This window comes from Bos indicus x Bos taurus, chromosome 17 (genome assembly GCF_003369695.1).
Source record: "Bos indicus x Bos taurus breed Angus x Brahman F1 hybrid chromosome 17, Bos_hybrid_MaternalHap_v2.0, whole genome shotgun sequence".
Taxonomy (NCBI): Eukaryota; Metazoa; Chordata; class Mammalia; order Artiodactyla; family Bovidae; genus Bos; species Bos indicus x Bos taurus.
Window position 1 is genome coordinate 70550372 of NC_040092.1, and position 12518 is coordinate 70562889.

Consider the following 12518-nt stretch of genomic DNA (forward strand, 5'->3'; position numbering starts at 1 on the left):
CCAACTCTTCCACTACTTGCTATCAGTTTCTCGATGGGGTATATTGGCATTATCAGAGTGGTTCATTGATCAGTTTCTCATGCAACTCTGTACTTTATTGGAAAACATTAATCAAAAATGTTGTACAGTCTCATTAGGATCACTGACTAGATGCCTGTGGAACTATGTGAATCTTCTAAGACACATACGTGTCTATAAGATGATGAGACAAATATTTATATACACTTGCTAAGATGTTTTGGAAAAACAGTTCTAAAAAGAAGCAAATTTATTTTGTGCAATCTATGTCAGTGAAATCTGTTGAGTCCTCCAAAGTCATTACTTTTAAGGACAATATTCATCTGTTTTCCTGTATATTTGCTTTCTTAATTGTTGTTTTAAGTCTCTCTTAACTCTTCTAAAGTTACAGCTCCTTGGCATGCAGTTCATTCTTCACTAGTGCAAATATATTAAGCATGGAACTTACTGCAGAAAATACATTTACAAAGAATATTTTTTCAAGGTAAAAAATGTACAAAAATGTTTTTAAGTGGAACTGTGTAGAACATTTGGATATTTCCAGTTCTATGTGTTTTTTGTTTCTTGGTAATTGAAAAGCCTAAGCTGCTTTGCTTTATCAATAATTTCTGTGATAATTTATCAATAAATTATGCTTTTTAGGCATAATTTACATTAGCCAGAAGATTAATTTCAGATTAGACTGAATAAAACTGCCTTACACATGCAACACTACCAAGATGCATGCAAGTCCTCACAGTTTGAAATCCCAATGCTCTTGAGAAAAAGACTTAACTAATATTTTGGAGAGTATTTTTTAGTAGTGTAATCTTTTTTATACTTCGGAGAAATTTCAAGTGAAGCAGAATAACCATTCTCATTTCAGATATTCAGCGACGGTTGCATAGAAGTTTCAGGCTAGTTCAAACTGCTCTGCTGCTACCTCTAAAAGTGAACAAGGGGAAAAGAGATTGGCTGAAAACCGCGAGAGGGAACGGTTCTGAATTAAGAGTTTCTGGGAGGAACCATCTTTGTTGACTGACTCCACAATTCTGTTTTACTCCGAGGCTCTAACTCAGTCTGGCGGGCAGCCGTTTAGCAGAGGGCATCGCTGGGAGCAGACCGGTGAGAGGAATCTGGAGGCTCGCGCGCACTCTGGCATGTGCCTTAGGTCATGACCAGAGAGGGTAGGATTTAGAAATCAGCTAACCCGAGAGATCAAGATTTAGGACTTTTCGTGACCCGTTTTCCTCTTCCTATTCTAGCTTTTGCCCTGAGCAGAAGCGCACCGGGCTACCTGGGCTGCCGGCTTTTGAATCTGAAAGAGCACTACCCAACTTGTAAACAGTCAACAGACACCTGTTCAGGAAATTGCCGATTCCGGGCAACGAGAATCTTAATTCGCTTTGCCTTCGCGTGGAGCTCAGCGATCTCCCAGAGTTACACCAAAGCCCTGCACTCCAGCCCTGGCAGAGGGTTGGTCCTCCACGCGCAATTGTGAAGTGCTTTTCCGCGGTTCTGCACGGGGTCCAGCTCCCCACCTCTGCTCCCCCTGGCAAAAGGGAGAGCGACTCCTGCTTGGAGTTGTGGGATTTTCCCAGCTCTGCCAATTCGCCGGGTTTCTGCCTCCCGGGTCCGCCTCGAGTCAGCGCCAGGCGTCCTCGCGTCCGCGGCTGGGCCTGTCTGCGCTGCCTTCGCCCTCATCCTGGCTGCTTCCCGGCGGCTGTGGGGAGCCGGCCGGAGTCCGGGGTTCTCTCCGCGCCCTGCCATCTCTCTGGGAACTGAGAGCAGGGGAGGGGTCGATAGAAGAGGAAGGAGGTAGGAGTGGTGGGAACGCTCGGATAGCAAACTTGGGGTGGCTACTGGGGTCAGTGGTGGTCAGAGGGAGGAGGCTGCAGGCGGCGGTGGGGGCCCTCTGCGCGCGTTGCCCCCTCCGGGAGGAGACACTGGGACTCTCCCCGGCCCCATCGCACTGAGATTCCCGTCCAGCATTCTCCACTGCGGAACCCTTGTCCCCTGCTTTCGCCCCTGCTTCTTTTTCTTCGAGGGAGGGGTTCGGCTCCCACCTCCTGAGCCTCGCCTCCCCACCCGCGCTTCGCGCCACGCTGTGCGGGGCGGTGCGGGGCTCGCGCGCTGGGCCGCGGAGGTGGACGGCGGATCTCAGCTGCGCCAGCCTCTCTGCGGCTGCGACTGCCTGGCGCACGCGGAGCTCTCCTGCTCTCCCCGACGCGCGGCTGCCCTGCACCGTCGGAGCGGACGGAACTGGGCCTGCCTTTGGGAATCGTCCAGTGCCCTCTCCGGGTCGGCGGGCGATCATCAGACTGACCGGCGGCAAGACGTCTGGCTTCCACCCCTCAACAGAAACGGTCAGTACGGGGTAAGTTTTAACTCTGACTCATCTGGGAATGAGAGCATCCCGAAAAAAAGCTTTCGGGTCTTTTGATGGGGGTGAGGAAGGTCCTCGTTAGTGTAGGGGCTTTTCTTCCACATTTAGGCCAAAGGTGGGCATTATGGGTGATACCAGGAATATTCCTTACCCACTGAAGAGTCTTGACTCTTCTTAAGAAAGGTAATTATCTTTCCAGAACAGCAGGTTGCTACTGTTCCTGCAGCTTTAAAAATTAAACATCTGTTTAGGTGGGAAGGTCATATTGCATTCTCCTAAACTGTTCAAGAATGGACACATTTATGCAAGCATTCACTGGTTCCCCACCGGAAGGGCTCACCCACTTGGTAGGATCATATGATGACAAAAAAAAAAAAAAAAAAAATGAGGCAAAAGGAAAAGCTTTAAGGCTTTTGGTAATAGGGACACATCATATAAACTAAATGACATGAAATGCACAAGGTTGGTTCAAAGGTCAGAAGCTCAAATACATAGAAGAGATTCATTCTCAATCATCTTGGTTCAACTTTTCATGAACTTGGTTCATTCATTTTCAACTTTCTGCTTATCAGGCAAACAATCACGTCTTACATAGGGCTTTCTTGGATGTCCACAGCCCCTCTTTCCAGGACTAACAAGTGTAGGGTATGTGACATATTATGTGTGATTTTTCCCTGGGAAAAAAAACTCCTGGATGGTTTTATGACTGATAAGATGATAATGTTTTTATTAAGGCCAACCTGTGACAATAAGAATACTGTTAAAAAAAAAAAACCCACAAATTTAAATATGGAGTCAAAGCATAAACTAGTTTCCCATTTAATAATTTGAAGGTTTTTGAATCTCTGGGGCGGGGGCGGGGGGGGTGGGGGGGGGAGTCCTAAAGCCATTTTCCTGCTCTACAAAGAAATTGTTCTATAGCAGAATCTCAAAATTCATTCATTCAGGATAACTATACCACTCACAGCTATCCTCAAATGTCTTGAACAATGTAAATGCCTCATTTTGACCTTACTTCAAGGAAAAAGTTTTTCCCCATTTCTATTCATCTTTTAATTTTTGTGCCTTTGTGAGTTTTTACTCTGGCAATTCCCTCTATGTACTCTCTTATCCTCTTCCACTTTTCCCGAACTGCAATCATAAAATGATGCATTATCTGAGTAACACTCAGACCTGGCTGAATACCAGTCATGTGCTTGAGAACAGCTATTAGAATCCATATGTGAATACCTTTGACATTAATAATCATTTCTGTAGAGAAGCTTTAAAGAAAGGAATAAAGAAAATGATAAAAGAAAAAGCAAAATAAATTAATAAATCAAGTATGCTTCTAATAACCTTCTATCTCAGACTTGCTCTCAATTTGCTGCAAACCTCAGACCTTCTGGAGTCTCATTTGTTCTGTTAATGGCTTGTACGGATTGACTAATTGTGCCCTGTAAAGTCTCTTTCTTACTCTAAGGAAAATGGAAGGGCCCATCAAATAAAATACTCCAAGATTTGAATAGTTTCCACTTTCTCTAATCACTATAGAATGGAGGCAAGTGCAAAAGGGGGTGTGCTTTTTGGAGCATTCTGTTTGAAATGCATGCAGAGAGAACTAGAATATATCAGTAAAGCAAATGCATGAGTATATGAAAATCTCTGTGATAAGCAACTATTAGGGTGTGTGTGTGTGTGTGTGTGTGTGCGTGTGAAGCCCTTGGAGAGAGAAAGTTTCCTTATGGTGTATACTGAGTACCAATTTTTAATATTCTAATCAGTAATTGTATCTTGGAACAACTTTCCTGTAGAGGTGGTTACTTGGTGGTTACATACAAGAAAATAAGCAGAGAGATGTCATGTCAGAGCAAAGGTCCTATGTAGGGAATTATCTTCAGTAAAAGAAAGGATCAAACTTGTTACTTTGTATTTTACTGATCTCATTTATTCAGTAAAACTGTGCTTTCCTTCAGCTTTATATTTGCTAAGGCTTAAACAATGGATGTAAACAGTCCAGAAATGGAAATGTGTCCTGAAAGAGATTGCTGTGGTGTGAAGGCTGAAGGTGTGTCATATGCTCCTTGCAGCCTTGGAAGTAAGCATAAGTTTTGGGGATAATTGAGCAGGGAGGGCAGAGAGGCATAGAAAGGCCAAACATGTTGCTGGAATTAGGAATAGTGCGGTATGACAGAAGGATCAGATATATCCTAAAATGTCAGGAGAGATGAAGACAGGGTTGAGTTCAAGGAAAGCTTTGGATGTCACACAGTGGAGTTGTGATTTTCTTCTGTATGTTAGTGCCATCAACCTGTGCATGTAGCACCTGTAGTGGCAGAGAAAATTAATGAAAGCACATATGCATGGACAGTTCAGCATATCGTGCAAAAGAGAACCTATTCAAGAATGCAAAGAGAAGTAATTTAATGCCAAAAATTGGTTACACAAGTGATGGAAGCCAAGCAGAGGATGTTGAGGCCACACAGGGATAAGCAAGAGCAAAGAATCATCACTACCTCCAGCTAGAGGGACACGGGGAGAAATTGGTGTGACTGAAGCCAGGGACCATGTGCCTCCAACTGGAAACAAAGTCACTGCAGGCCATTCCTGTGGGACCCGGGTACTTTAGGGATCAAAGGACAGGTACTTTGAACCCCAGCCAAAATGAAACCAATCCATTCGTGATATTCCTTGCACCTTTATGCTTTCCTTGTTTCATACTTGTTCATTTTTTAAATTGTAGATTCTTGTGCTAGCTGATGAAAATGGGCCCATTAGGTGCAGAGGCTGATGAGAACCAGACAGTGGAAGAAATGAAAGTGGATCAGTTCGGTCCAGGACACACCACTCTTCCAGGGGAGCTGGCCCCGGACTCTGAACCAGAGCTTATCGACAGCACCAAGCTGATTGAGGTACAGGTTGTCCTTATATTGGCCTACTGCTCCATCATCTTGCTTGGGGTGATTGGCAATTCCTTGGTGATCCATGTGGTGATCAAATTCAAGAGCATGCGTACAGTAACCAACTTCTTTATTGCCAATCTGGCTGTGGCGGATCTTCTAGTGAACACCCTGTGCTTGCCGTTTACACTTACCTACACCTTAATGGGGGAGTGGAAAATGGGTCCTGTCCTCTGCCACTTGGTGCCATATGCCCAGGGCCTGGCTGTACAAGTGTCCACCATCACCTTGACAGTGATTGCCCTGGACCGGCATCGTTGCATTGTCTACCACCTCGAGAGCAAGATTTCCAAGCAAATCAGTTTCTTGATTATTGGCTTGGCCTGGGGTGTCAGTGCCCTGCTAGCAAGCCCCCTGGCCATCTTCCGGGAGTATTCACTGATTGAGATTATTCCTGACTTTGAGATTGTGGCCTGTACTGAGAAGTGGCCTGGAGAGGAGAAGGGCATCTATGGTACTGTCTACAGTCTTTCCTCCTTACTAATCCTGTATGTTTTGCCTCTGGGCATCATCTCTTTTTCCTACACTCGTATCTGGAGTAAGCTTAAGAACCATGTCAGTCCTGGAGCTGCTCATGACCACTACCATCAGCGGAGGCAAAAAACCACCAAAATGCTGGTGTGTGTGGTGGTGGTGTTTGCGGTCAGCTGGTTGCCCCTCCATGCCTTCCAACTTGCTGTTGACATTGACAGCCACGTCTTGGACCTGAAGGAATACAAACTCATCTTCACTGTGTTCCACATCATTGCCATGTGCTCCACCTTTGCCAATCCCCTTCTCTACGGCTGGATGAACAGCAACTATAGAAAGGCTTTCCTCTCAGCATTTCGCTGTGAGCAGAGGTTGGACGCCATTCACTCTGAGGTGTCTGTGACGTTCAAGGCTAAAAAGCACCTGCAAGTCACAAAGAATAATGGTCCCAACGATTCTTTCACAGAGACTACCAATGTCTAAGGCAACTGACATGTGAAAATCCATGGGTGAATTCTGACCAGAGCTGTAAACCTGGTTTAGGAGAGCATGCAGGTGCATCCTCATTTCCCATTTTAAGGAAGCCTTTGATTGGAAGCACATGCAGTATAATTCATGGAAAACTGGCAGAGTCTAATAAAAACATTCAAATTCAAAGACAAGGCAACATAACAGTTTGCTTATGGTTACTTGGATGTTAGGTTGAATCATGAGTAAAAGCAGAAAGAAATGGTTTTGACTGTTTCCAAGAGTGAAGGAAACATGAACAAGGAATTGATGTTAGCAGCATTGCCAAAAGATGTGGGTAAAAAAAGCTGACTTTCAAATCACATTAGAGAATAGGTTGGGGATGATGTATAATTCACTGTTCCCCCCTCATCTGATGGAAAGTCTACCAACACCAATTTCCCTAGAAAGGCATAGATTCTTCTCTGTTGTATTTTGGCTTTTTGTTATTCTTCCTATGGACTAAAACTATCAAAGAACACTGCAGGTAAATGCTACCAACTGTTTGGATGAATGCACATCTAACTAAAAGTTTCTTCAACTTAGAATTGAAGGCTGAAATTCTCAGAGAAATACAAACCTTCATTCAACTTCTCATTACAAGTTGTCTCTGCTTTATATAGTTACTATCTGGATAACGAATAAGGATGCAATGCAATATGTTTCAGTTCAGTTCAGTTCAGTTCAGTCGCTCAGGCATGTCCGACTCTTTGCGACCCCATGAATCGCAGCATGCCAGGCCTCCCTGTCGATCACCAACTTCTCGAGTTCACTCAGACTCACATCCATCGAGTCAGTGATGCCATCCAGCCATCTCATCCTCTGTCGTTCCCTTCTCCTCCTGCCCCCAGTCCCTCCCAGAATCAGAGTCTTTTCCAATGAGTCAACTCTTCGCATGAGGTGGCCAAAGTACTGGAGTTTCAGCTTTAGCATCATTCCTTCCAAAGAACACCCAGGGCTGATCTCCTTCAGAATGGACTGGTTGGATCTCCTTGCAGTCCAAGGGACTCTCAAGAGTCTTCTCCAACTCCACAGTTCAAAAGCATCAATTCTTCGGCACCCAGCCTTCTTCACAGTCCAACTCTCACATCCATACATGACCACAGGAAAAACCATTGCTAATTGTTATAACTTTTTGAACAAATTATTTCTGTATTGAAGCTGAGCTTGTCTTCACTGAGAATTAAATCAGATTAGGAAGTAGTTTTGTTGCATTTTTGTAACAGTTTGTGCTTATTTGTAAGCAGGTTTTGCACTGGTACATAGGTGTAATGTGTTTACTGCAGTGTTATTAATTTTTTAAAAATTCATCTTCCATGGACCCATTCATGATTCATAAAACAATATAATTTCATTAAAATGGAACCTGATAAGAACTACTAAAAACATTATATGCATTCCACTTTGGAAATGTTCAATTTGGACCAATTTTAACATAAATTATCCTTCTCTTGAAATAATTAGCTATATTTTGGATGACTTAGGAATATATACATAATAAAATTTTACCTATAAACAGTGGAACATAGATGCTATAGTTCTTTTCCTTTAATGATTTTGTGAATGCAATTTTTATTTCAATATTATCCAACCAAAGATGTTAAAACTTTATTACGTTTGTAAAAAACAATTGAAATGTTAAAATAACTGAACTTTGGATGCTATTAATGAAGTTTCATCGTAAACATATGTTTATAAGTATGACTGAATTTACTTCATTAAAGTTTAAGTAAATTCAGCATGACTGTTGCATTTAATTATAAATATTAACTTAGTGAACAGGAGTGATGTATTTTATGGATACATTTAAAATTCATACTATATCTCTTAATTATTTTCGTGCTAGAAGTAAATGAATGATCTTGAAATGAACTGTGCTTTTGAAATACTAAAAAAGAATGAAAACAGTGGAAGTTAAATTAAGTGTAAGACTGAATAGTTCAGTTCAGTTCCGTCACTCAGTCGTGTCCGACTCTTTGCGACCCCATGAATTGCAGCACGCCAGGCCTCCCTGTCCATCACCAACTCCCAGAGTTTACTCAAACTCATGTCCATCGAATCGGTCATGCCATCCAGCCATCTCATCCTCTGTCATCCCCTTCTCTTCCTGCCCCCAATCCCTCCCAGCATCAGAGTCTTTTCCAATGAGTCAGCTCTTCGCATGAGGTGGCCAAAGTATTGTAGTTTCAGCTTTAGCATCGTTCCTTCCAAAGAACACCCAGGACTGGTTGGATCTCCTTGCAGTCCAAGGGACTCTCAAGAGTCTTCTCCAACACCACAGTTCAAAAGCATCAATTCTTTGGCACTCAGCTTTCTTCACAGTCCAACTCTCACATCCATACATGACCACTGGAAAAACCATAGCCTTAACTAGACAGATCTTTGTTGGCAAAGTAATGTCTCTGCTTTTGAATATGCTATCTAGGTTGATCATAACTTTCCTTCCAAGGAGTAAGTGTCTTTTAATTTCATGGCTGCAATCACCATTTCAGGCTGCAGTGATTTTGGAGCCCCAAAAAATAAAGTCTGACACTGCTTCCACGGTTTCCCCATCTACTTCCCATGAAGTGATGGGACCAGATGCTGTGATCTTAGTTGACAAATAATTATATCTATAATATATAATTGAAGAATTCATTTTTTTCTTAGGCCTGACATAACTGTCCAAGAAGAAGCTTTTTGTCTTTTAAAAGGACATTATTTTGCATAAAATGCTAATAGGTAATTGTGGTTAGGGGCTTTTTGTTTCCTCCTGGAGAATTATTTCACTCTAGAAAATGTGCGTGCTACTGTATCATCTGTTGTCATAGTAAATTATTAGAATCCAATTAATATATGTGATCCAGCTAATTAACTCATTAATGAAATGTCCTTTATGTAGTGGTTTTATCTGTTGAAATAAAAAGAATTTGGGAAATTAGAGAAACGTGTGTTATTTTATGTCAGAGTTCCTGTCCAACATGAGATAGTCAGCCTTTGACACAGCTAAGAAAAGGGGAATCACGCTGCTCCTGCAAAGTTAGTCTGTTGTTCTCTACAGTCTGTACCTGAGCCTGAGTCAACAGATTCGCTCCTACGGCTGCACTTGGAGTCCATGTTCTGACAAGGCCTGAGTGTGCGTCTATTCTCAGACCAGAGCTTTTATCTGCTTGTCAAATCTGCACCTCTGTCATCCCACTGGACATGCCCACATGGTGTCTCACCAGTAACGCAAACCCAGCATGTCTAAGTCACAACCTGATATGTTTGATTTCCACCTCACCCCACTTCCGCTTTGTTTTCCTGTCATAGTCATGATACTGCTATCTACCTAGTTCCCACAAATGTAAGCGCTTTGGAGCCACTCTTGTCTCTTCTGTCTCTTTATCACACATATCCCATAAGTTCTCACCTTTTTGTTAATTCCTAGACATTTCTTGAATCAATTCACTTTTCTCCATCTCTATGCTCCCCACTGTAGTCAGGCTGTGATTATTTCCCCAGACCCTTATATCTCTCATTTGGTTTAATGTAGCAACTTCTTAATTTTTCTTTATATATCTCATTGTTTTCCTATCCAATCTAACTTTTACCCATAAAACAAGTGATTTTTCAAAAATTCAGATTTTATCAAATCACTTTTTTCCTCATCATTCTTGTGCCAGAATCTTTCTATGACTTGAAAACCTATATAAGATCTAGTTGTATCTAATATGTTCTACCCTTTGCAGATTCTTTTTCCAATCTTTGCTGCATATGGAGCATATGAAGGCAAGGGACCAGCATTATTTTAATCCTCATGATATCACAGGTATTTGTAGTTCCTGGCACCAAGTTAGTCCTCAGTAAATATTCACCAAGGAAACTGAATTGATAAGTAAATATGAAAGCAGATTTGAAGATACATGCATAAGGATGTAAACGATAGTCTACACAATAGGAAAATCATCTTTATCATGCGACTTATAGAAAAGTAGGGTTTTAGCTATGTAGAAATAGCTAAAACCAATAAAGATGAATATTTGTTCAAGACTGGTTTTATTTTTTTGGAAGGTCATTAAGGTTAGACATTTGTATAGGTCAAAAGAGCTCTATAAATAGACTACATTTATGGCTCACTCAGAATTATCTAAAACCTCATACAATGGAAGCATGTAGCAACCAGCGGTCTATTAATCATGATTCAGATAGCTAAGGTATTTCCAGAAAAAAAAAAAAAAAAGTCATTTAGTACAGGAAACTAGAATCTTGCAAAATGATTGGAGGAATTGGAAAAATGAAGGTTAGGAAAAGCTTCCTCTGGCGTTGAGGAAACAAAGAGGTGCAAAATTGCAGGGAACTGCAGCTAACATCTGCAGCAGCAACGTGGACAATCCACAGGAAAAAGCACAGATTTATCTGTGAAAATGTGATTGCCTTCTCCTAAAGCCGCCCTCTTTCTCATCTCTCCCATAGATTCAATTATGCCATTTGTTTCTCTTCTGCTTTTCGAAATTCATGAGAGTTATCTCTCATTTGTGAAATATAACTCAAGTCTTGGTGGCAGGGATTTGGAGAAACGTAGTTCTTAGGTTTCTAGCTCCTAAGATTTAGGGGAAAGTTTTGAATGGAGAATATGGTACTTAATTGCTGTCCAACAATCTGTCAATCTTAAGAACTGCCCAAATGGTGCAGTTTCTAGTTTCAACTACATTTTCTCCTTCTCTGTACCTCTGGGTTCTTCAAAGCTGCAGTGATGAAAAGTGACTATATCATTTTTTTTCTCTTATCCAGACCAATGTGTTATAAATACTCTTTAAAACTAGCCTATTAGTACAGGTGGACTGAGGGATAAAGTATAAGTAAAGACCACTTCTTTCCTCTAGGAAATTGATCAGAAAGGAGGAAGAAAGAATTATACCAAGGCTCTGAAAGCAATAGGATGAGCAAAGGAAATGATGTTTCATGGAGAAAATACTCTTTAAAATTTTCAAGTTCACGAGATGATATATTGAATTATATCACAACAAAAGATAGAGTTTACTTTTCCTTAAGAAAACAAAGACCATAAGGAAACACAAAAATAGTAGAGAATGCAAACATCTTCATGATTATGTCTTATGGCATTAAACAAATGTAGGAATTTCATTTAACAAAGGATTACTAAGGGTTGATTTGTGAAGTTTTATAAAAGACACATGTCTGTTAGATCATTGACCTTTTTCTGCCTTGGTACACTGGTCAGATATCCATAGACTTTACAAGTTTTCCTGGATATGGAAGACTGTGTATTAAAACAATTTACATGTTATCTGTAACTCCAACTCTTTCTTGTTAATCTGTGAATGTATAAGTGAATGGAAATAAACAGAAATGACTAATCCTGAATCTAATCTTCTTTATACCAAGTTTCAACACTTTAACAAATTGCTTGCAAAACATATCTGACCAAGCTACAGGCATGAGTTGTCACATTAAAATTTAAAAGTGCTGCATTTTCTTCCAGATAAAAAGCAAGTGAATATTTTATACATTTGTTTTTGCCCTTGTCATAGGAAAGTAACATACATTGTAAAAATACAGGTATATGTATATGCACAGATACAAACATATTTAATTACAAACAAAATCACCTTGATGTACAGTATCATTCAATATTGTACAGTGCCTGCGAATAAACCACCCAACCGTCTAACAGTGGTTATTAACCTTTTTCCGTATGACGTACTATTTCCAGTAGGGCTCTGCAGATGCATTTACCAGTGGGCTGTAGGTGGGACAGGGTGAGGAGAGTGGGGGAAATACACTTTGGAATGTGAACAAAATGATTTGAATATAAGATACTTTGCATATATTTGCATAAAAGTTTCTTAGAAAGTGTTATCAACCAGTTGACAATTGAAGATAACACACATGAAACTGGTGCCTATCATTTTGAAAATGTCATCTATTAGCATAGAATAAGCTACAAACAGCCTCTCAGGACACATAGATTTATTGCACAATTGTTCCTGTTCTCTGATAGAAGCATAACAGAGCCTTGTTTTGAGAATGCAATTGAAGTGGAGAGAAAAGTGGATTCGACTAACATGTTTAGAGTCAGGACTAGTGAATGCACTGTGTATATTAAGTTGGAACCAAATACCACTGGTCAAAATAGATCTGCAATAATACTTTTCATTATTGTAGTATGATCTTTTCATACTTGACCATATTGAGGGATTCAACAACAGGATCTAGGGGAACAGAGATAATGTAAT

General features: G+C 40.9%; 1 protein-coding gene across 2 annotated transcripts; it reads left to right on the forward strand.

Moving 5' to 3' along the window:
• The first annotated feature begins 1631 nt into the window (after positions 1-1631).
• NPY2R (neuropeptide Y receptor Y2) lies at positions 1632-9220 on the forward strand. Of its 2 annotated transcripts, none has more exons than XM_027513511.1 (2): positions 1632-2374; positions 5106-9220. In XM_027513511.1, exon 2 carries the CDS (start codon positions 5122-5124, stop codon positions 6274-6276), a length of 1155 nt encoding a protein of 384 aa, XP_027369312.1. In that variant the 5' UTR covers positions 1632-2374; positions 5106-5121; the 3' UTR covers positions 6277-9220. The 2 variants fall into 2 exon arrangements, with proteins under 2 accessions (XP_027369312.1, XP_027369313.1); XM_027513512.1 differs by having other exon boundaries at positions 1632-2363.
• Positions 9221-12518: the final 3298 nt, after the last annotated feature.